Genomic DNA, 25469 nt, shown 5'->3' with positions numbered 1-25469 from the left:
GAATCTCTTAGGTCCATTCCAATTCTAAATCTACCATCCTATAAAAAGGGTGAGTTAATCAGAGCTTTGCACCAGGGTGCCAAAAATTAGAGGGTGCTTATAGTATAATCTGAAGTATTCTTTCCCCAGGTGGCACCACTTCCTTCCCTGATCCCACCACCTTCCATCTCCTCAGCAGCTGTGACCATTCTGGTAGTACAGGAACCTCCTGATGTTCTTGGGGAGATTCCTCCCCCTGGAAACTATACCCAGGTAAGTTCTTCTCTGCCCTTCCTAACCCTCCCTCAACCCTGACCCTTTCCTTGCTCTAAGTTCAAAAATCCCTAGTTATACCTCCGATCTTATGACTTGCCTGATGGAAGCAAAGGGTATGAGATGAGGCTAGAATAGTAGGATGGAACCAGCCTGGACACCAAGCCAAACAGTTTAGCTTTTATTCAGGTAGGCTATGGGGCATCATTGAAGGTGTTTGAATAGAGGAGTGAGATTATCAAGGCTATTCATTAGAAAGATAAATACAGAAATGGGTACAGGCACCATTAGGAAGCTCCCACATAAGTCCATCTGAGAGGTGCTGGATTGGTCAGTGGCAATGTAGAGAAGGGGGCACATGGTTGAGATATTGCTGAGATGGAAGCATCAGAACTTGGCAGCTAATTAGATATAGAAAGTGAGGGAAAAGGAGGAGTCAGGGTTGGGTCTGAATCTTTTCTACTTTGGGCAAGTCAGTTTCCTGCTCTGGGTCTCAGTTTCCTCTTCAGTAATTTGAAGGTGTTGAACTAGATCAGGGGTCCTTAATCTGAGATCCATAGACGGCTTTCCCTTGGATGGGGTCCACGGACAGATTTCAGGAAGTCTGTAAATTTGAATAGGAAAAAAGTACATTTTATCTTCACTAACCTCTAACTGAAATGTAGAATTTCCTTCAACTATTTAAAAACTTTATCCAGAAAAGAGATCCATAGCCATAGACTGCCAAGAGGGTCCAGGGTACAACAAAGATTAAGAAACCCTGCCATAGAGGATCTCTAAGGGGCCTTCCAACTCTAAATCCTGTGATTCTATGATTTTCACATTTGGAGATAATTACAGATCACTGAGCTCTGGGACCTTGAACAGACCCAAGAGAATATCCAGTTGGAGCTTTGGTAGATCATTTATGGGCTATTTTGATTTATGGGCTGTTGTTGATTCTCACATTATTCAATGGGAAGTCATGTGGTGCTGAGAGTCTCCGAAGGGTTGCAAGCAAACATGGTCCTATTTACCACTGCTTCCCTTCACCCCTTACACAGTGACGCTATCCTGAGAACTCTCTAGATTTGGTGCCTGGCTTTAGTGGGTTAATTTCTAAATGCATTAAACCTAGTGAGGTTTGGTCAGTGGGAACAACAAAAAGGAGGGCTCTTCTGAGAGATTTAAACTCCCTGAGCCTCAGTTTTCTCATCTGCTAAAAAAAAAAAATTTTTTTTTAGAAAGATAGTATCTAAGGCTTGGTCTCCAATTTTTTAAAAAATTGTGCACTCCTATCAATAAAAGATGTTTGTGCATGCACCACTGAGAAGTATATATTTCTTATTTATATGTTATATCCATGTGTCACTATACTAATAATTATGTACGATATAAAACACAAGAATAGAAAATGCTGAAAGGATGACAGAAAGCTGTCCTATCTTGAAAAGAATATTTTATGTGTTAATGACTCAAAAACGTTTTGCTTTCACCAAAATGTCATTTGTAGTGATTTGCAGATATTTTAGGGAGAGAATTGCATTTAAATGTTTCATTGTTCTTTTCAAATTTTGGTTTAACACTAGGATAGCAACTATTTCAAAGCTTGATTTTATAAGTTCAGTCCATTTCAAGGCTCAGTTTTCATGGTTTTTGCAATCAAAAACAATGCCTCACGAAGAAGGGTCTCATTGGCTGCTCTCACTAAATAATGAGAATCATTTTCTAATACCATCCACCAATTCTACAAAGATTTTTTGCTGACATTTGACTCATAAATTTCCATCTTCCCTGATGTTAATCAGTTATTCTTCCAAATTAATCAGAAGGTGTTGTATTTTTATATTTTTAACAAATAAGTTTAAAACCCATTTAAACTTACTCCATTTGGAAGGATTTTAACACGGGGGAAAATTCTGTTTCCAAGTTTTTAAGGTGGGCAGATGCCAGAGTTCTTATGTGACATATTGACCTGGAGAGCAGACAGTAACCAAGAGCAGAGGGTGACAGAAAGTGTCAGAGGGTGCAGAGAGGGCAAGAAGGTTGGAGACTGAGCAACAGCCATTGTAAGGCAATGAAGAGATCATTGGTAACTTTGGAGAGCTAAGTCTCATTTGAGTGAAGAGACAGGAATAACAATGAGGTCAAGAACCTAGGATTCTGAAAGGATAGCAGTGTTCTTGACAGAAATAGGGAAGTTCAAAAGAAGTGTGGGCTTGGGGAGGAAAGATAATGGAATGGAGATGTCAGTTCAGATCACAACCCATCCATGTTGGCTTATCCTATCCAGCGCACTTTGTCACACCAAAAATGAAAGTCAGAAGTGGGGCCTCTTACCAGACACTGTCCCGTATTACAGAACCCAACCTTTCGGGGCAGAAGCTGCACCCATAATGTGGTTTGGGGGCCACAATGTGGGTATTCTTTGGGGAGAGTGGAGATTTTTTGTTGCGGTTACTGGGGTTGAGGTTAGGTTATAACCACCCAGAGGGGCCAAAAGCTGACAGAAGGGGAGGAGCTGGAAGCCTGCACACAGTGAAGGAATGTTTCTTGTTAATGGATGAAGGAAGTGGTTAAGCTGTGTTGGAGAAAAGCCCTGAGACTGACTGTCACTAAGAGGATGAGATGTGACTCCCATCTTTCCACATTCTGATTAATTACCCCTTGGAATGATGCCATGGCCAACTGAGGTGGGGTAGGCATAACCCTCATTTTCAAGACCACTGCTCTAAGGTACCTTCCAATTCTAAAATCCTCTGCCCTTGCGACTAGTCTTGCTGTCTTTAGGGTGGGCCAGACTTCTGGAGTACTATCCATTCTGGCCATTACATTTCAGGGAGAACGTTGACAAGCTCAAATAGGTCTGGAGTATAGTGGCTGAGATGTCGAGATTCTGAACCAAGCCTTATATAGACCAGTTGAGGCAACCAGAGACATCCAACCCATAGAGGAGAAGTAAGGGAAGGAGACAAGAGTGCTGAGTTCAAGTACAGTACTAAGAGAGCTACTATGTAAATTAGGGACTGGATTTTTTTTTTCTGCTGGGCCCCAGAACTGGGAACAGTGGATCCAAGTGGCCTAGAGGCAGGTTTGATTTAGGCTGGCTATGGGGAACTACTTCTAACTAGTTGCCAAGCAGTGGAAAAGACTGCCCCAGGAGGTGGCAGGTCCACCTTCTCTGGGGGTCCTCCCAAAGAGGTTGGCTGACCACCTGTCAAGGCTATTGCAGAGAGGATTGTTGGTCAGCTAAGATTGAACTGGGTGACCCCTTGGGTCCCTTCTCCCTATGAGATTCTGCCATTTTGTGACCTTTGGTTTCATAAATCTAGAATTGGAAGGGAATTCAGAGACAAATCTAGTGCAACCCTCCCTTTTGCAGATGAGGAAACTGAGGCTGAGGGAGTTTAAGTAGTTTCCAAAGATCATTTAAGTGGGAAGCTTCTGAGGTGGGATTTAAACCTGGGTTAGTCAGTCAACAAACATTTGCCAAGCACTTACTATGTGCCAGGTGCTATGCTAAGCTCTGTTGATACAAAGTTTAAAGAAGGAAGGGAAGAAGCATTTATTAAGCACCTATTATATGCAATGCACTGTGCTAAGAGCATTACAAATATCTCATTTGATCCTACAACACTGGGAGGTAGGTGCTATTATTATACCCATTTCACAGTTCAGGAAACAGAGATTAAGTGACTCCCTCAGGGTCACACAGTTCATAAATGTCTGAGGTGGTATTTGAACTTGGATTTGCCTGTCTCCAGATCCAGCACCCATCCACTGTGGCTCCTAACTGCCCTCGTTTCAAAGAGTATACATTCCAATGGGATTCACAGAATTCAAATAATTAAAAGACAGATACAAAATATACTGAAGGCAATCTGAAAGGAGAAGTCAGTGGCAACTGGGGGGTCCGGGAAAGGTCTCCAGAGGTTGATGGGCTTAGAGAGGTCAATCTTGAAGGAAGCCAGGAAAGCTAAGAGGTTATAGTGAAGGGGCACAGCATTCCAGGCATGGGGACAGACAGCGAATAGGCTGGGAGATGGGTGATGGATCGTCCTGATTGTCTGCCAGTAGGCTGAGTAGAGTGCGTGGAGGGGAGTGAAGGTATAAGAGCCCTGGAAAGGTAGAAGGGAGGAAGGGGCCAAGGAATGCAGAACTTTCAATGCCCTGGACCTTTAGGCTGATCCTGAGAGAATGGGAACCACGAGAATTCATTGAGCAAGGGGCACAGGGGTGACATGGTCGGGCCAGATTTTTGTTTTTTTGTTTTGGGGGGGTTTTTTGTCTTATTTTGTTTTTTTAGGCAATTGGGGTTAAGTGACTTGCCCAGGGTCACACAGCTAGTAAGTGTCAAGTGTTTGGTCTGAGGCTAGATTTGAACTCAGGTCCTCCTGACTTCAGGGCCGCTGCTCTATCCACTGCACCACCTAGCTGCCCCTTTAGGGTCAGATTTTTAAAAATCCCCCTGGCAGCTGAGCACAGAATGGAGTGGAGTGGGGAGACACCATAGGTAGGGGCTCAGTGAGAAGGCTATGGCAGTGATCCAAGGGAGAGGTGATGGCAGTGGCTTTGTGAACAGAGAGGGAGGTGTTGTGAAGGAGCCTTGGTGAGGGATTGGGTGTGTGGGGTGAGAGGAGGGAGTTAAGGATGACTCTCCCCTCTTCTCACTCTATAATTCAGCAGCACCTCCAGCCTTCATACCGATCTCCAGTGTTCAACCCTCTGGCTCCTGACTCCTTGCCTCTTCTGTGCCCGGAATGCTCCACTTCCTCGCCTCCCCTTTCTGGCATCTTTCAAGTCTCAACTCAAATCTCACCTTCCCCTTTCTTTCTGTCTCTGTCTCTCTCCACTCTCTGTGTCTTTCTGTGTCTCTTTCTCTCTCCTCTCTCCTCCCTTCTCTTCCCTTTTTTTCTCTTCTCTTCTCTTCTTTCTCTCTCTCTTCCTCCCCCCTCCTCTCTCTCTGTTTCTTACTACCCTCTTCTCTCTCTTCCCCCCACACACATATACACACATACTGCTAGTGCCTTCCTCTAAGACTATTATCTGAACTACTCTATGTATATATATATATACATATATAATATATGTATATCCATATATGTATGTATACACATATACATATGTACACATAATACATGTGTATATGTATACAATATGTATATATGTATATATGTACATACAGTTGTTTTTAAGTCATGTCCAACTCTTTGGGACCCCATTTGGGATCTTCTTGGCAGAGATACTGAAGTAGTTTGCCATTTCCTTCTCCAGTTCATTTTACAGATGAGGAAACTGTGGCAGACAAGGTAAAGTGACTTGCCCAGAATCATATAGATACTGTCTGAGGCCAGATTTGAATTCAGGAAGATGAGTCTTCCTGACTCCAGACCTGGCATTCTATCCACTGTACCACCTAGCTGTCCTTATATTCATATACATACATAAATTCAGAGAGAGAGAGAAAGAGAGAGGGGAAAAAGTATGTTGTCTCCCCCATTGGACTGTGAGAACTCGAGGATGCTTGTTGCCTTTCTTTGAATCCCCAAGTGCTTAGAAAGTGCCTAATAAGTGCTTGCTGACTAGTGACACTGAGGTTGTGAGCCTAAGTGGCTAGGAAGATGGTGGCACCCTCCTGTAATTGGAAGGTTCAGTCTTCAGATTCTAGAGTCCGTCTTTGCATTGTACTGTGCTTCTCTTGACTGGATTATGAAGGGATAAGTCCGGGGTGGGGGGTCGCAGAGCTGAGAGAGAAGGAGGGGAAAGGGACCAGAAGCTGAGATTATTTGTAAGCTTGGGTCTGAGAGGGAGGTTAAGCTGACTAGGAGGCTGCTCATCTTAGACCCAATCTCCTTTCCTTCAATGCAAGGCCTCCAGTGATGGCTGCCATCTGGCTCAGCATCTTCTGCTCTTTCATCTGCCAGGTGAGTGATGCACATGGCTTCTCTTTGAAGCCCAGCCCAGAGGGGTGGATGTCACCTGTCCTCACTATGGGGTCATGAATGACTAAACCAGCCATGGCTGCCCCAAAGCCCTGACTTCAGAGAGAGTGGGGAACTCTTCAGGTTTGATTTTTCTCATTCATATGAGCTGGACATACACTGAAGGCCAAGTCTGGCCCAAACTGAGGACAAGGGTATATCTGAAGGAGTCACAAAGACCTGCTTATGGGATTGCGGGTAGGAGAAAACAAGCCTATTTAGATGGGGAATACAAGACATAAACATATGGGGGAAATGAAGAACATTTATAGAGCAGGTGCAAAGGGGTCAAGAGGCCTGCTGCTCATTTCAGGTCTTCCCCTGACTCACTGTGTGACCATGGACAAGTCATTTCCTCTTTTTGGGCCTCGGTTGCCTCCTCTGAGATCTCTAAGGCAACATGCAACATTGCACAGAGAACAGGACGTGGAGTCAGGAAACCTAGATTCAAGTCTTGCTTCAGAACCATACTAGTTGTATGACCATGGGCAAAGTGCTTACCCTTTCTATGCCCCATGCATCTCTCTAACATTATAAGTTACAAATGAGTTGCCTAGCTGCATTAGTGGAGGGAATTTCCACATAAGGGAGTTCCTCGTATTAATGAAATAATGGATCTTGTGACCCAATGTCTATGGTTCCCTCCAGTTTTAACCCCTATGATTCAAACTTAGAATTCATGAGAGCATTAGGCCAGGAGCAACATGGGAAAGCCAGTATCTTGCTTGCTCTGTCTCTCCCACTACCTCCCCATCTCAGAGAGCATATCCTAGTAAACTATGAACCCAGCCCTGGGCTACCTTGGAGCTGTCCTCAGTAACACCGGTGTACTCTGCTAATAGCATTCCCTTATTTAGATAAAAAGAGAAGAAACTGAGCCTTGAGGACTGTCTAGCTTGACTGTCCAGCTCAAGACTACACAGGGTCAGCTCTTCTGACCCCAGATCTATTGCTCTTTTCCATTGTACCCCAATTGGCTGTTTGAGATGAGACTAATAGCCACATGGCCCAGAGGTCCACTGCTCCCCTAGGCAAGCAGATTGAGAGCCTTGAGGGCTGGGGAGGTTGGGATATTGTAAAGTCATGATAGACCTAGAGATAGAGATGTCCTTCCTATAGCACCTTAAGATTCACAATTTAATTAAACAAATATTTATAAAGGGTCTATTTCCTGTAAGCCAAAAGGCAATGTAACATCATGGATAGAAGCAACCTCTGTCAGCAGACCCGGTTTCAAGTTCTGACCCTGACAAGTCAGTCAGTCAATAAACATTTATTAAGCACCTACTGCATGCCAGGCACTGTGCTAAGCACTGTGGATACAAAAGAAAAGCAAAAGACAGTCCCTGCCCTGGAGAAGCTCATAGTCTAGTGGGGGAGACAACATGCAAACTATGTTCAGACAAGCTTATACACAGGATAAATAGGAATAATAAGCAGAAGGTGTTAGTCATCCTAGTGACCCTGGGCAAGTCACTTCACCCCATTTGCCTCCAATTCCTCACCTATAAAATGAACTGGAGAAGGAAATGCCAAACCACTCCAGTATCTTTACCAAGAAAAACCCCAAAAGGAGTCGCCAAAAGTCAGACATTACTGAAACGACCAAACAACAACAATAAAAACCCTATTCTAAGGGAGAGGCGGTGTAAAGAAACAGATATTGTGGAGATAGAATCAATTGACAAGATTTGAAAGCCATCCTGTATGATAAGATAGTGCAAAGATAATTGTTCCCACTTTACAAATGAGGAAATTCTGAAAGAAATAAAATGACCTGCTCCTGGTCACACAGTTAGTAAACGTCCTAGCTAAACCAGTGTCTTCAGACTTCAGATACACTCTGGCACACCAGTGTACTCTGCTAATAGTATTTCCTTATTTAGATAAAAAGGGAAGAAACTGAGCCTTGAGGACTGTCTAGCTTGACTGTCCGGCTCAAGACTACACAGGGTCAGCTCTTCTCACCCCAGATCTGTCGCTCTTTTCCATTGTACCCCAAAGACATCATCTTTCTTTTTTAATGGTCTTTTGGAAGCAATAACCTGGGGTTCAGGACATCTTCCCCCACAGGTTGTACCTGAAGCTGTCACCAGTGAGCTCCATGTGGAAGTTCCAGAAAATTATGCAGGAAACTTTCCTTTGTACCTGAAGAAGGTAATGATGACCTATTGCCATAGACCTTAAACTAGGTGGAGAGGGAGGGAGGGAGAGTGATACTCTGTCTTGTTTTACATAACAAACCTAATGTGTTTGTGGTCAGGGATGGAAGTTGGGGTTGGGGAAGATCTGTGTTTTAATAGGGTATGAGTCAAATTAAGAAAGGTGGGATTTCAAGCATCACTGAGCTGAGACATTTGGAGGAAGGGAAATTTTCTTAGCAGCACCGAAATCATAAGCCAGTAAGCTGCCCCACCCCCTAATACCTACATACATACATGTTCCCTGGACTGTGGACCATTATACCCTGCAATCTCCCTCCTCACTGAACCAAAGATACTCCTTTCTAAGTAGAGCATTGCTCACATACCATACCTACCCAATCCCACCAAGACCTCTCCTTCAGGTTCCAGTTCCCTCATCATCATTACAAGCCAGGGCATTCAGCAACCTTCACTCCCAATTCTCTTTCCTCTCCTTCTGACCTTTCTGTTCCTCTGGGCCTCCCCACCTCAGCTGAAGCTGCCCCCTGTACATTCAGAAGGCCCTACTGTGGTCCACGTGGCTGACGATGAAGTTACAGAAGGTCTTTTTGGGGTGGAATCCGACTCTGGCTTCCTGTTTGTGACCAGGCCCCTGGATCGTGAAGAGCAGGCCCAGTATACCCTTCAGGTACCAACCCCTGGCCAGTTCCCGTGACCCTCAGGGAACTGGGAACATCTGTGTGCAGTATCAGACAAGATCATCAGGCTTACAGTTAGATCTGGTTTCCAATCCCAGCTCTGACACATACTATGTGACCCCAAACAAATCACTTGTTAACTTTTCTGAACCTTGGTTTCCTCATCTCTAAAATAAGAGTATTAACATGTGTACTGTGTTGGGAGAAAAGTGCTTTGTGACTCTTTAAGTGATTAGAATAATTCCTGGCTCAAGCAAATCCTTAAAGAATGGTCATTGTTGATTTGTTGATTATGGATATAAGTTGTTATTACTGGGGGAGAGACAGCTCCTTGTCTGCTGGGGAGGAAGAAACCTCCACCCCAGGTATCCACCTTCTTGATAAAGAAAACATGGCACCTCCTTCAGAGAACTAATTCATTTCCCCTCGTTTCCATGGTGACCTCCCAGGTGACAATCACTGCTGAAGACGGGAGCCTCCTCTGGGGCCCACAGTCCTTGATAGTCCATGTGAAGGATGTGAATGACCACGTGCCTGAGTTTACCAAAGCAGAATACACAGAGACCCTGAGCCAGGGTACCCATGCTGGTAAGTGACTGCAGGGTTTGGGGGTCAGAGGGTGGGAAGAATGGGCAACATTTATGTTCCAATGGCAGCCCATTCCATTGTTGAACAGCTCTTACCTTCTGGAGGTCTGTTACTTCGTCTAACCTCAGAGGGAGGAGTGTGTGGGGATTGAAGTAAATGCACAGGAAGCCTTGGGAGACATACACGTCCTCTCTGAGGCTCGGTTTCCTCATCAATAAAACGTGGATAATGATTTTTGTACTACCTACCTCAAAGGAGTGTTGTGAGGTAAGGTCTCTGTAAATTGTAAAGAAATAAAGAGGTTATTATTAGTCATATTGCTCCTCCACTGAAGTCCTGCCCTGATGTCTCACAGTGTAGAGGTAACACAGTGTTCTCTGTCTTTAAAAAATTCTATCTTTTGTTTTTACATCACCATTTTTTAAAAATAGCCTTGCCTGGGGATGGTTTCCAAAAAACCTGGGGAGACTTATACGAACAGATACAAAGTGGAATAAACAGAACTAAGAGAACATTGTTTATAGTAATAACAATATTGTGATGACAATCAACTGTGAAAGACGTAGCTACTCTGATCAATACAATAGTGCACAACAGTGATGGAAAATGTTATCTACCTCCAGAGAAAGAACTGATGGATTCTAATACGCATTAAAGCATATTTTTTTAAATTTTTCTTCCTTTTTTTTTGCAATGTGGCTAATGTGGAAATGTCTTGTGTGACTTCATATGTATAATGTATATCATATTTCTTGCCTTCTCAGTGGGTGGGGCAAGTGTTGAAGGAAGGAGAGAATTTGGAACTGAAAATAGAAATAAAAAATTTAATATAAAATATAACTCTTCCTCATCACTCTAGAGAACCATCTCTTATAACAAAGAATAGAAAAGAAAAAGGGAGAAAAGCCATTTAACAAAATCAACCAATGTGTTCAAGAAGCCTGACAGTATATGTTGTATTCCATTCCCATAGTCTCCCATCTCTTCAGAGAAGAGAGGAAGGTGCATTCTCATAGTCCTTGCAAGCCAATCATGATCATTTACATTAATATGGCATGCCTTTTAATTGCCGTTGTTCTTTCCATTTACATCATTGGAGCCACTGTGTATATTGTCTTCCTGGTTCTTCTTACTTTACTTTGTATCCATTCATAAAAGTCTTCTTGTGCCTCCCCACGTAGTAAGCTTCTACTGCAAATATGGCCCTGACAATGGCTAGTGACCAATGACCAGTCTTACTTTGCAAAGGTTCAGTTATCAGAAAGCCTCAGGAACTCTTGAAGACCGTCTACCAAAATGTAAAGGATTTAAAATCTGTACCAGTGTAATAATCACTCCAATTGATGATATCACACAAACTTTGAAATATTGATGATTATCAGAGTTGGGTCAATAGGCTGGGAAGTATGTGTGTGTTGGGGTTGAGTAAATAAAGTAGGATGGTGTGAGTGGTTCTCATGGATAATCAGGACCATTATGATGATAGCTAGCATTTATACAGTGCTTTAAGGTTTGCAAAGAACTTTACAAATTTTGTTTCATTTGACCCTTAGAGCAATCCCATTAGGTAGGTGCCATTACCGCCCCCATTTTACAGATAATGAAACAGAGACTGAGACAAATTGAATGTCTTGACTTGGGTCACATAGCTAGTAAGTGTCTGAGGCTGGATTTGAACTCAGTTCTTCATGACTCCAGGTCTATACCACTACCTCTGGTTTATGATATAATGGAAAGAACATTGGATTTGCAGTCAGCAGCCCTGGGTTTCAATTCTGACTCTTCTGCTTACTAGTTGTGTAACCTTAATCAACTCACCTTCCATATTTGAGTCTAAGTTTCTTCTATAAAATGAAGGAGTTGAACTAGCTGGTTTCAAATGCCCTTTTTTAGCTCTAAGTACATGATCCATAATGCCTGGAAAAAAAAGGATATGGAGAAATTTGAGATGAATGTTAAGAGAAAAGAAATCAGGAAGGAAACTGAAATGTCATGGTCCTTCTGAAAGCAATCATTCCACCATCATCCTATTCTCTCTCCCTCCCTTCTGGCCAGACATACCCTTCTTTTACCTCAGTGCCATAGATGGGGATGAGCCAGGCACAGCCAACTCAGATCTGCGTTACCACATCCTGAGTCAGACTCCAGCCCAGCCTTCCCTGGACATGTTCCAACTAGAGGCCAGGACAGGAGGCCTTGCCCTTACTGAGAAGGGTAAGTAGATCCCATGTCCCCTAACCACTCCTGGGGTCTAAGTGATTTCTATGGCCCTTAGTGAGATGAGGGTCTTGGGGGAGGATGTCAAAAGATAAGAGCCAAACTTCTGAACTTCATGGCTCTCAGAGAAGGGGCCCCAAGTCCATGGATAGTAGCAATAAAGGGGCCTCTTTCTAAACTTTGATCCTGGGAGACATAACTCCCCCTCATCTCTCATCCTTCTCCTCATAGTGAACTACAAACAACAATAATTTCATAAGTCAGTGATTCAGACATTAAGAGTCATCAAGGCACAGATGCTTTCCCAGGTGGCAATCCCATAAACAAGAAGAAGCTACTGCTTGTGTGACATTTAGCCTCATTGGGCCTCATTTTCCTAATCTATAAAATGGGAGTTTGAACTAAATGGCCTCTGAGGACCCTTCCTGCGCTAAATCTACTATCCTATAATGCTACAATCCTAGAGTCCAGATTTGTACCATTCAGGAGACAAATCTTTCTAATGTCCATATCTCTGAGGAAGTTAATCCTCTCTCTTAGGCTTCAAGTCCAACCCCTGTCTTAGACCAAATAGCTTCCGATTGCTCCCATCTACACTTATATACTCATCCGTTCATTCATCCATCCATGCATTTATCTACTCATCCTTGCAGGCATCTATCTATCCATCTACCCATCCATCCATCTATCCATCTGCATTTACCCAAAGAGCTTATAGCTCATATAGCTATTTTCTAATACCTCTGATTCCTCCATACCACAATTCCTATCCAATGAGATTGTACATTCTATTCTGTCCTGATACTAGACTCTAGACAGAGGTTGTGAATATCTAGTAGACTTGCCTCTACTCCTACCTACATATAATTAATCCTTCCTCTGTACCTTGTAGGAAGCTCTGGGCTTGATCCTACTACTGTGAGCCACTACCAGTTGCTGGTGCAGGTAAAAGACCTTGGAGACCAGGCCTCAGGCCACCGAACCATGGCCACTGTGAACATTGCTGTGGTAGCCAATACTTGGTTGCCTCATGACTCTATCCATCTGGCAGAAAATCTCCAGAACTTGTGCCCCAGTTCCTTCACCCATGTGAGTAAGAGCATAACCCATGCAGAGACCAAGAAATGGCAACCCAGGAGGGATTACTTTTAAATTATTTATATAGAATCCATATAAGAAGCAACAAGCACTTTTGTGGAGATTGTTTGATGGAAGAGAAGGAGTCATGAAATGAAAATCAGGAGACCTGAGTTTTAGTCCAGGCTCTGCCATTTACCAATCCCAGGTCATCATCTACCAGAATGACCTTAGGCTAACAACAAAAGCAACAACAACAGCTAAAATTTATATAGTGCTTTAAGATTTGCAAAGCTTATTACATACGTTAACTCATTTGATTCTCATAACCAGAGGTGCCAAACATGTAGCATTCCTGAGTAAATCCCAAAAATATCATTGGAAAATATTTAACAAAATAAAAATACAATAAAATGTAGATAACATTACATTTTAAAACTAAGTCAATATGTGACCCACAAGCCTGACCCAGTTTTTTTGTGAGTTTAACACCATTCCTCCTAATAACCCTGAGAAGGAAGTGCTATAACCATCCCCATTTTACAGATGAGGAAATCGAAGCACAGAGAGTTTAAGTGACTTAACCACGCAGCTGGTAAGCATCTGTCCCAAGCTCTTTCCACTTAACCACCTAGCTACCAATCACTTCTCTCTGGTTTTCAGTTTCCTCATTTGAAGAATGAGGGAATTGTGCTAGGTGATCATTAATGGACTTTCCCATTCTGGTGTCCTACACTGCCATGAGTCTATAGTTTTGTGGTGTGAGGGGTCTGTATTTCTGAGGGTATATATGGTTCCAGAAGTTTAGGTTGCTCCAAATTGCCTTATGATTCTGAGACTGCAAGTTCACAGTTCCATGGGGCTATAGTTACATAGTCCAAGAAGCCTATGGTTTTATATGTTGATGGTAGTTCTATGATTCTGCAACTTGACTATTTTACCCAAGGTCAATGGTTCTGTGACTCTATAGTTCTTTGTTATCTCTATGGGTCTAGGGTCTATGATGAATTCAGCCATTATCATTTTCATTACCACCAAACATCCCCTCTTACACCCCACAAGGGTGGATGAGTTAACATGTATACAGTAAAGGTCTCAGACTTTGGGAAAAATACAATTTCTATTCTCAGGGATTTTATAATCTCAGTAGAGGGTCTTTACCTTCCTTACTTGGCTACATCCATTGGAGGGTCCTGAGTAGGAAGCAAGAAGCCAGGAACCTGAGGGGTCCCAATCTTTCCTTCTACCTCTGAGCTTCCCTGCATAGCCTTTAGCCCCTGCTGGCTCCCTCAAGGTGGGAAAACTCAACACCATAGCTAGGGATTCACGCCCCACAGACAGGAATGCCTTTCAGAGAGTCTTAGCTTCCAGACAAGAGTCCAGAGGAGCCTAACTAAGCTCTTTCCCCTCCCCCGCACCAACCATGCTCCCTTAGCACCATCAGGGAATCCCCTGGAATGCCCTGGACCAGTGGGTAACTTAAAATAGCCCACTCGACCATAACACAGACTGTATGGGGGCCTAGGAAGGGGAGAAAATAGAGCTCTCTATTCTGTGGCCACATAGTTTGAGACGTGAGTCACATGGACCAAGAGGCACCATCTCCTCTCCTTCTCCCATGCCCCCAAACTGCCCCTTCCCTCAGAACCACACTAGTGACACAGATGAAGGCCAGCTTAATTTAGTAGGGAGAAGGGAAGGGAATACACATTTATATAATGCCTACTGCGTGCCAGCCACTGTGATAAATACTTTACAAATATTATTTCATTTAATCATCATAACAACCCTGGGAGGAAATTGCTGTTATAATCCCCATTTTACAGTTGAAGAAACTGAGGCAAAGAGAGATTAAGTGATTTGCCCAGAGTCCACAGCTAGTAAGTGTCCAAGGCTGAATTTGAACTCAAGTCTTTCTGACTCTGAACTACAGTGCTCTATCCAGTGAGCCACCTAGCTGCCTCAGATGGAAGCAGTTATTCTGGGATCCACCCACAGGCCTCCCTAGGACCCTCTTTCCACCTACCCCATCCCAGATTTCCAATCCTCATTGGTAGGAACTGGTCAAGGGCTGTAAAGACTGGGACCTAGCCAAGACCTGACCTTGGCCAAGGCTATGTACAATTGCCAGATCTCTGGGTCTTTAACTGCAGCCAGGGACTGAGACAGTCTGACAGGATGACAGGAAGAGTCAGGAGGCCTGGGTCTCAGTTCTCCCTAGCCCCATGGCCTTGGGTAACTCTCTTCCTTTTTCTGAGCTTTAGTCTCTTTATCAATATATGTAAAATGAAGGTGGAGACAAGATGGTGACTCAGTCCCCCTGAAGCATCCATAGCTTTAGAAATGGAAAGGACTTTAGAGAACTTCTAATCCAGACCTTTAATTTTACAAATGAAGAAACTGAGGCCTTCAGTGGACAAGTAACATGGTCAAGGTCACAAAGGTTAGGTAAATAGGAAGACTGAGGCTTGAATTCAGGTCCTCTGACTCCAGATTCAATGTTCTTTCCACTCCACCATACTGTCTCCATTTAATTCAATTAAGCTAATATTTATAAAGTGTCTAATCTATACAGAGTAGTGTTTAAGGAGCTAGGGTAGATATAAAGTTTAAATGAAATACAACCTTTCCCTCCATAGAGTTTAAATCTTCTAGGGGATCAGACAACTGTAACACCCAACATTAATACTATAAGGTCTGTACAACAGAGAGGTATAAAATAAAGTGAGGTGTGAAATCAAGTAGAAAAGCTATTATCAATCAAGGGGATCAGGGAAGGCTTCCTGGATGAGGCAGCATAAGTGCCAGGCTTTTAAGGATAAACAGGGTTTCAGGAAGCTCAGGGGCAACTTGGAATCAAGAAGACTCATTTTCCTGAGTTCAAATCTGGCCTCAGACACTTACTACCTGTGTGACACTGGACAAATCCCTTAAGCCTGTTTGCCTCAGTTTCCTCATCTGAGCTGGAGAAGGAAATGACAAACTACTCCAGTATCTTTGCCAAAAAACCCCAAATGGGGTCACAAAGAATTGAACATGACTGAACAATAAAGCTTCAGGATTTCAGTGTCTAAGAGGGGCAAAGACATTGCAAACTTAGGGGAAGGAGGGGCAGAGGGCTGAGGAAGTCCAGTTTGCGCTGGGGCAGAAAACAGTCTAGTGTGACTGGATTCTAGGGCTCTTCACAGGGAACAGTATGAGACAAGACTAGAAAGTCTAATAATGGTCCCAAGCGGCTGAAATGGGCCCAGGGAATTCTCTAAGATCAGTAAAAAGAGCTAGAGAAGGAATCCTGTGGGCACTGATAAGACTTCTCTGTCCCCCTCCTGTGAAAGAGGCATCCCCTGCCCAAATGACCACAAGCTTAACTAGTAAACCTCTTAATAACATAAAGTTCTGAGATTCACCTGAGGTCACCCAGGGCCTTAGCTCAGAGCAGAGTCAAGAATCAAACCCAGGTCTCCCGACTCATGGTTCACGCTGCTTCCTGCCCAGGAAGGAGGGTATGGAGAGGGCGAGTAAGCTCCATTCTCTTCAGAAGGTGGTGGGCTTAGCTAGCCCTCCAATCACCTCATTCATTTCAAGAAAGGAAAGATTTCTGACCCAGGATTCTGCATATTGGGGTTAATGAATCTGAGTTTATGATGAAGACTGAGGGCTGGCCCCTATTAGGCTCTTGGTAAAAGCCTCTGCCCAGCCCCTTTTCCTGGGTTGTTCCCTCATCCTGTCTCCAACCATCACCCTACCCAGGTGCACTGGAGTGGTGGGGGTGTGGAATATCACCTGGAGAGCCAGCCCCCAGGACCCTTTAAAGTGAACGAAGAAGGAAACATCTGCATGACTCAGGAACTGGACCGGGAGATGCAAGATAAGGTGAAGAGTCTGGAGGTTGCTGGGGGGAAGTTGGAATATGGATATAGATATAGATAGATGTTTATGTGTATATTATGTATATGTACATATGTGTATATTATGTATATGTACATATGTGTATATTATGTATATGTACATATGTGTATATTATGTATATGTACATGTGTGTATATTATGTATATGTACATATGTGTATATGCATATTTATGTGTGTGTTGAGGGGACTTGGTGGTGTTGGGGCTTGTGACATACTACTATATTGCTTAACCTCTGGCTACGCTAATTTGATGAGTATCATTTTCACCATCAAGGTCACCTTTTATTTTGAGGGGATTCAGGGGGTGCAGTGGGGTACATCATGGGCTATCAAAGAGCCAAGGCTCTTAGACTGGGGAGGGTGGGGGGACCATTCAGATCATGCTTCTGGGCATCCCTCTCAATGGCTACAGTAGATGTAGTCTCAGGGCCTTCTTGCTTTCATGATTTCAGCTGAAGACATCTATCTATCTATCTACCTATCTACCTATCTACCTATCTATCTATTATGTATATGCTTGCATATATGAATATATATTCCTATCTATTTCTTATGTATATATATATGCATATATGCAAGGAAGTGTATATTTTGCATACATGCATATATGTGTATATATATATACATGTATATATGTGAAAGGAAGTGTGTGTTGTATATATATGTATGTGTGTGTGTGTGTGTGTGTGTCTAAAAGGAAGATGCAGAGGCTATCCCTGTGAACGAGCATAGCTATGTGTGTCAGTGTGTGTGTGTGTGTGTGTGTATACATATATATGTATGTATGTATACACATATATAAACACACACACACACACACACACACACACAGAACTATGCCTCCTCACAAGCATAGCCTCTACATCTTTCTTTCCCTATCTTCACCTTATGATTCACTCTTTACAGTACCTGCTCTCCGTGTGGGCCAGGAACGTGGAGGGCCTGGCCTACAGTGACCCACTGGTGCTAACAGTCTTTGTGACGGATGAGAATGACAATCCCCCTAACTGCCTTCCTGCTGATTCGCCCTCTGAGGTCCTTGAGCTCAGTCCCTCAGGTAAGCTGAAATTCTGGGATTGGTTTGGAAAAAAGGAAAAGGGGCAGATCCAGATGAGGCAGAGTAGGGAATGACCTTTGGGCAGAACGTACCCAAACCACTCATGCTAGGGGTATAGTAGACAGAAAACTACTTTGGAAGTCAGAAGACCTAGAGCAAAGACCCAGCTCAGCCACTGAATCACTATATGACCTTGGACAAGTCACTTGACCACTCCAGGCCTCAGTTTCCTCAGCTATCTCCAACTGTACTATAAAGCAGTAACCATCAAAACTGTGTTCCTGGTTTAAAAAAAATATCAGAAGGTTGATCAATGGGACGTGCTCCATTGCATGCCCCAGAAGCAATCAAACATAGTAGCATGGTGTCCTATAAACACAAGGGCTCTAGTTACTGGAATCAGGACTCCCATATTTGATGAAAACTGCTGAGAAGGCCAGGATGACCTGGCAGAAATGAGGTGTGAGATCAACTCCTCACCAGCCGAATAACGCAATAAGCTCCAGATGGGTACAGGATCTAAACGTGAGAGGTCATATCATAAACAAATGAGAGAAACAGGGAGGAAGACCATTTCCACAGCAATGGGTAGGAAGAGGATGCTTAACTAAACAAGGAGGAGAGACAATCAAGAAAGATAAAATGGGCAGTTTCCGTGACATAAAATTGAAAAGCTTTTGCATAAGCAAAATCCAAGCGCAATTAGACTTAGAGGATAAAGATTTTTAAAAGTTTTTGCAGCTAATTTCTCTGATAATGGCCTGATAGCCAAGATATATAGGGAATATATACAAATATATAAAGAACATACATAAGAAATATACACATATTTATATATACACAAAATAAATATATAGCAACAATCCGTGATAGATAAAAGGTCAAAGGATAAGAATAGTTTGGCAATTTTCAAAAGAAGAAATGCAAGCTATCCAAAACCACATTAAGGAAAAAAGGATGGGAGGAGAAGATGGGTGGGCAGAAAGAGAATGTCTTTGGCTTCGGTTCTGGGAAATGAAGAGCAGGAATAAAGAGTGGCAAAGGGCAGCTTATCCTTCTCCAGGTCTAGACGCACTGGTTTGGAGTGGTTGAGCATAATCAGAGGGAGGGAGCAGATGACCTCCCAACCTTGCATTAATGCATCTGTGCAAGCAATGCATCCCTCTAGGAAAATGGAAGCTACCTGAGGGTGTGGGCTTTTTGTATGTCCAAGTTCTAGCAAGGTACCTTGGACATAATGAGCACTTAATAAATGTTTGCCATATTGAATTATTTAATGGGGCTCTTGCAGGGAATTGTGAGTGAAAGTGGGGAAGATGCTACATACCAGACCCTTGTTTCTGGAGTGGCCAGTCACAGGCCGTAGTCAAGTCATGGCTAGGTTACGGTCAGATTGTGGTCAAACCGAGTGAATCATGGACAGACCATGGTTGAGCTAAGATCTGGTTAGGATCCAATCATAACCATCCTATAGTTGGACAATAGTCAGGCTAGGATCATGTTGTGGTCATACTGTGCACCCCTAGTGACAGCTGCCATTTCTCTCATGTATAGGTATGGAGGTGACCAGGCTTCAGGCCACAGATGCTGATGACCCCACCTCTCCTAACGCCCATGTGGTTTACAAGCTACTGAGCCAGGAACCTGCTGGATCTGAGGGGTTCTCCTTCACTGTGGACCATGACACAGGGGCAGTCATGGTACAAGATACCTCACTCAGGGCAGGAGAGCTCTACCAGCTACTGGTGCTCGCTGCTGACCTGGCTGGAGGAGAAGGGGGTAATTGTCTAGATTACAGTGGTGGGGAACCTGAAGCCTTGAGGCTACCTGTGGCCCTCTAGGTCCTCAAGTGCGGCCCTTTGACCGAATCCAAACAGACTAGATTCGGTCAAAGGGCCGCACTTGAGGACCTAGAGGGTCACATGTGACCTCAAAGATCTACTTTAGAAGATCTCTGCCCAAAACAGAATTCATCATCTTTCTCCCTAAACCATGCCTCTAACCAACTTTCCTATTACTATTGAGAACACTACTAGCCTCCCAATCACCAGCCTTGATGTCTTCCTTGACTTCTCCTCCTCATTCACTTCACTTATCCAGATCTTACCTCTCACCATACTAATACACATTCTCACCTGCACTGTTGCAATAGACTTCTGAGTGTTTAAGTGACTTACAGTCTCTCCCCAACCAATCCATCCTCCATTCAGCTGCCAAAGTGTTTTTCGTAAAGCCCAGATCTGACCATGCCACCCCTGCTCAATCAGCTCCAGTGGCTCCCTATTACCTCCAGGATCCAACAGAAAATGCTCTGTTTGGCTCTGAAAGCTCTTTCTAACTTAGCCCCTGCCTATGGTTCTTCCACCTCACTCCCCTCCACACACTGAGCTGTCCAGCAACACTGGCTTCCTTGCTGTTTCTCCAACAAGACACCCCATCTCCCATTCTCAATGCCTTTTCAGCACTGGATTTCTCTGTGCTTGGATTGCTTTCCCTTTCATGTCCCCATCCTGTCTCCCTTCAGGACTCAGCTCAAATTCCACCTTCCCCAGGAGGTCTTTCCTGGGCTCCCTTAGTGCTGGCACCTTTCCTCTCAGACTGTCTCCCATTTATACTGCCTGAACCTTGTATGGACACAGATATCTGCATGTTGTCTCTGCTCATTGACTGACTGATCTGGGCCACCCACTGGGATCTGACCCCTTAGATGGCTACAGGGAGGGTACTCCCCCTACTCAGATGCTTCAGTCCAGTGGGATGCAACCATGTTATGTCTGTCCTTTCGTCTGCTATTTCCTTCTTAGGGATAAAGGTCATCCTCCCCAGCCCTGGAAGGACCCCCTGGAAGATGTGACCTGGACTTTCCCAAACACCTCCTTTTCCATGCTTTCTGAGTGGAGTGGATAGAGAGGAGGGCAGCTAGGTGATACAGTGAAGAAAAAGCTAGACCTGGAGCCACAGTTCAAATTCAGCCTCAGATCCTCTTTGTATGATCTTGGAAAAGTCACTTAACTGTTATATGCCTCAGTTTCTGCATCTGTAAAATGGGATAATAATAGCATCTACAGGGTTGTTTTGAGAATCAAATGAGATAATAATATTTGTAAAGTGCTTTGTAACCTTAAAACACCATATAAATGTTAGCTATTATTAACCATTAGGGAAGGGGGGGGCAAACAAGTATTTATTAAGCACCTACTACGTGCCAGGCACTGCACTATGTGCTTTGCAAATATTATCTCATTTGATCCTCACAACACCCCTGGGAGGTAAGTACTATTATTATCCCCATTTTTCAGTTGAGGAAACTGAGACAACCAAAAGTTAAGTGACTTGCCCAGGGTCACATAGCTGGTAAGTGTCTGAGGCTGAATTTGAAGTCAGATCTTCCTCACTTTAGGCCCAAGGCTCTATCTGCTGCTCCATCTAGCTGCCTCTAGGTGAGGGTGCCCCAAAGTCGTGTCATAGATGGATTTGCTGAAGAGCCTGGGGATACTTAACCTGGAGAAGAAAAAACTTAGGGGAGACACAATCACTGTCCTGGAGCATTTGAAGAACCATCTGTTATGCTCCCTCCCACCAGCCCCAGCCCAAAGGGTAGAATGAGGAGCAGTGGGCTGCAGAAGTGGATTTCAGCTCATCAGAAAGGAAAACTTCCTAACAGAAATGTCCAAAGGAAGAAAGGGGCTGCCTAAGGAAGTAGTGAGCTCTCCATAACTGGAGGGCTTCAAGCAGAAAATTAATGATGATGTGTCCAGCATCTCGTAATGGGGACCTCTGCTCAGGTATGGGTGTGACAAGAGGTGTTTTCTGTAATTCTGTGGCTTCTAGGTCTGAGCAGCACCTGTGAAGTCACCATCAAGGTCCTAGATGTGAATGACCATGCCCCTGTGTTCACAGCCTCTCAGGTAAAGACAGATGCTGCACAATCACACCTGTACCCACAAGAGAGTGGGGTAGCCATGAGGGTGCTGTGGGAGGAGGGTGAAAGGGACCAGAGACCCAGAGAGAAAGATATCAAATCCCCAACTATGGATAGAGCACTGGAGTCAAGAAGACCTGAGTTCAAATCCAGCCTCAGACACTTCCTAGCTATGTCACTGTGGACAAGTCACTTAAACCACTGTTTGCCTCAATTTCCTCAACTGTAAAATGGGAATAATAATAGCATCTCCCTCCCAGGGTTGTTGTGAGGGTCAAATGAGAAAATATTTATAAAGTACTTAGCACAGTGCTTAGAACATAGTAGGCACTTAATAAATGCTTATTTCTTTTCCTTTTGTCCATTGTGCTAAATCCCCTTCCCTGGGGCTAATTAGAGGATTTATAGCTGGAAAGGAGCCTAGAGATGATCTAGTCAAACACCCTCATTTTACAAGATGAGGAAACTGAGGAGCAGCTAGGTAGTACTGTGGATAGAGCTCTGGCCTTGGAGTCAGGAAGACCCGAGTTCAAATGCGGCCTCAGACACTTGCCACTTACTAGCTGTATGACCCTGGGTGAATCACTTAACCCTGATTGCCTCACCAAAAAGAGAAAAACAAAAAAAAAAAGATGAGGAAACTGAGGTCCAGAGATGAGAAATGACTTTCCCGTCACAATAAAGAGCAGAGCAGGGATTCTAACCCAGGACCTCTGATACTAGATCAGGTGCTCTCTCCATTGTAGCCCTCTGTCTGTCTCTTGCTCTCAGTATGGACCAGTCAGCCTTTCCGAGGATACAGAACCAGGGACCCAAGTAGCCACAGTCACGGCCACAGATGCTGATCTGGACCCAGAGTACACTCTTATTGACTTCTCCATTGTGGAAGGAGACCCCAATGGGACCTTTGTCCTAGTCCCAGACCCGCAGAGTGGTCACGCACACATTCGACTTCAGAAGGTGAGGGGTCTCAGGAGGGATGCTCGCTGGGTCAGAGTAATTGGAGCTTCTCTCCCAGGGCAGCTATAATCCCTGTCCCTGGGACTGAGAGAGATCTGGGGTGGGAGTCACAGGGAGAACTTTCCTGCTCAAGACCCAGGTTAGAAACCATCCTAGGGATTCAGGAATGGACAGTGGGGGGGGGGGGGAGAGGGGGGGGCCAGGGAAGGACATACTCCCAGGACTTGGCAGAGGGATCATCAGTCACCCATATGGGAGCTGCACTCTGTCCCATGAATGGGATGTCCCCCATTCCAGGAATGCTCTCCCCCCTCATCTCCACCTCCCAGCTTCCCTGGCTTCCTTTAAGTCCCAGCTGAAATCTCACCTCCTGCAGGAAACCTTTCCTGGTCCATTCCACTACCTCCCCTACCCCGGCTACTGATACCTTCCCCTTTCAGAGTACCTTTCATCTATGCTGTCTAAGTTATTAGGTGTGGTCTCCCTAACTAGACATGAGCTCCTGGGATCGCAAAGTACTTGACACAGTACTGGTACAGAGGAAGTGCTTAAGCAATGCTTGTTGACTGACTAAATGACTGACTGAGTGTGCTCAATCAGAAATCAAAGTCAGACAAAGCACTGAAAGAATTGAAGATCTAGTTAGTCATTGTCTGTGTGTGTATAAATACACAACATAGTAGGTATGCAGCAGGTACATGAGTACATGAATGCATACCCAAATATATCTATATGCTTACGTGATATATACTACTACTACTACTAATACTCTATACTCATGTGATATATACTACTAATAAATAATAATAATATATACTTACCCTTCTCTAGGGGTTTAAGATTTTGTGTGTACTGGATAGAGCACTGGCCCTGGAGTCTGGAGGATCTGAGTTCAAATCCAGCCTCAGACACCTACTAGCTGTGTAACTCTGGGCAAGTCACTTAACCACGATTGCCTCCAAATAAAATTTGTTATGTACTTTTCTCACAGCAATCTTGGAGATGGATGATAAAAGTACTACTATGTCCATTTTCTAGACAAAGAAATTGAGGTTCATGAAGGAGAATCATCTTGCCCAAGGTCACACAGCTATAGTAAGATCTGGAGCAAGGCTATAAACTAGGGTCTCCTGACATTTTAATCAAAGTCAACAGAGGGAGAAAGAGAGGCCATATTGTCATGGGAATATGCTACAGAACACCCAGACAGAGGGAAGGAATAGATGAGACATTCAGGAAACAGAATCTGAGAATTGGAAGGGATTTCAGCAGCCACCTAGGTACCAATTATACCCAAAAGGATTCCCCCACTATAAAATATCCATTAAGTGGATGTCCAGTCTCCACTTGAAGACCTCCAAGGACAGAGAGCTCACCACCCCCTGGAGCAGCCCATTGCCCTTTTGGACAGCTCTGATTGTTAGGAACTTTTTTTTGACGACAAGCTAAAATTTGTCTCTTTGGAATTTCCACCCATTGTTCCTCATTATTCCCTCTAGTGCCAAACAGAGCAAGTCTAACCTTCCCACATGAGAGCCTTTCAATTACTTGAAGATAGCCATCATCGTGTCTCCTTGAGTTTTCTTTTCTCTAGGATGGAAATCCTTCAACCAGTTCTCATATTCCATGGAGTCAAGGTCTTGCACCATCTTGCTTCTCTTCTGAATGCTATTCAGTTCAACTGTGATGCCCAGAACTGAGTACAGTACTCTAGATGAAGTCTGATGAGGGCAGAGGGTAATGGGTCTATCACCACCTTATTCCTGGGAGGAATACAACCCAAGGTCCCATTAGCCTTTTTTGGCCACCACTTCACATGGCAGACTAAAACCCCAGATCTTTTTTTTGGAACAACTGCTATCTAACCATGCCTTCCCTATCATGGATTCATGATGTTGTTCTTTTTAATCTAAGTATAAAACTTTACATTTATCCTTATGAAATTCATTTTATTAGATCCATCCTTTTTGGACCCTCACTCTGTCAATCCAGTATGTTAGCTCTCTCCGCTATTCTGGTGTCATGCACAAATAGGAGAAGTATGCCATCTAGCCTTTATTTGAGTCACTGATAAAAGAAAAAATCAGTCAATTAAGAACCATTTGCAGGGCAGCTAGGTGGTGCAGTAGACGGAGCTCTAGCCTTGGAGTCAGGAGGACCTGAGTTCAAATCCAGCCTCAGACACTTGACACTTAACTAGCTGTGTGACCTGGGCGAGTCACTTAATCCTGATTGCCTCACACTCCCCCCCCAAAAAAAAAAACAACAACAAAGCAAAACAAAAAAAAAATTTGTTAAGCACTTCCTATGCGCCAGGCACTGCACTAAGTACTCAGGATTAAAAGAAAGGAAAAAACAGACCCCATCCTCAAGGAACTCACATTCCAACCAGGGAGCCAACATGCAAAGAATTATGTAGAGTATGTGGAAAGGAATGAAAAGAAAGGAAACTGGAAAGGCAGAATGTATCCAAATTATGAAGAATCTTAAATACCAATCAGAGAACTTTATAGTTGATCTTGGAGTTAATAATGGGCCTCTAGAGTTCTTTAAGTAGGGGAAAAGAAAGAAAGAAAGGAAGAAAGGAAGAAAGAAAGAAAGAAAGAAAAGAAAGAAAGAAAGAAAGAAAGAAAGAAAGAAAGAAAGAAAGAAAGAAAGAAAGAAAGAAAGAAAGAAAGAAAGAA

The 25469-nt window shown here is 43.8% G+C and overlaps 1 protein-coding gene across 1 annotated transcript in view; it reads left to right on the top strand.

The window, feature by feature from the left end:
- Window positions 1-211: 211 nt before the first annotated feature.
- LOC114027953 (cadherin-16-like) overlaps window positions 212-25469 on the top strand; it is a 43326-nt gene continuing 18068 nt past the window's right edge. Inside the window, exons 1-12 of the mRNA XM_027842098.1 lie at window positions 212-252; window positions 6095-6155; window positions 8286-8369; window positions 8889-9044; window positions 9504-9642; window positions 11698-11856; window positions 12752-12948; window positions 16687-16809; window positions 17753-17903; window positions 19458-19682; window positions 21735-21811; window positions 22597-22785. Of these exons, the coding sequence (XP_027697899.1) occupies window positions 212-252; window positions 6095-6155; window positions 8286-8369; window positions 8889-9044; window positions 9504-9642; window positions 11698-11856; window positions 12752-12948; window positions 16687-16809; window positions 17753-17903; window positions 19458-19682; window positions 21735-21811; window positions 22597-22785 (1602 nt within the window). The remainder of the gene's footprint in view (window positions 253-6094; window positions 6156-8285; window positions 8370-8888; window positions 9045-9503; window positions 9643-11697; window positions 11857-12751; window positions 12949-16686; window positions 16810-17752; window positions 17904-19457; window positions 19683-21734; window positions 21812-22596; window positions 22786-25469) is intronic.

This window comes from Vombatus ursinus, unplaced genomic scaffold, assembly GCF_900497805.2.
Source record: "Vombatus ursinus unplaced genomic scaffold, bare-nosed wombat genome assembly UNPS02014864.1, whole genome shotgun sequence".
Classification (NCBI taxonomy): Eukaryota; Metazoa; Chordata; class Mammalia; order Diprotodontia; family Vombatidae; genus Vombatus; species Vombatus ursinus.
This window is presented reverse-complemented; position numbering and strand designations above follow the sequence as displayed.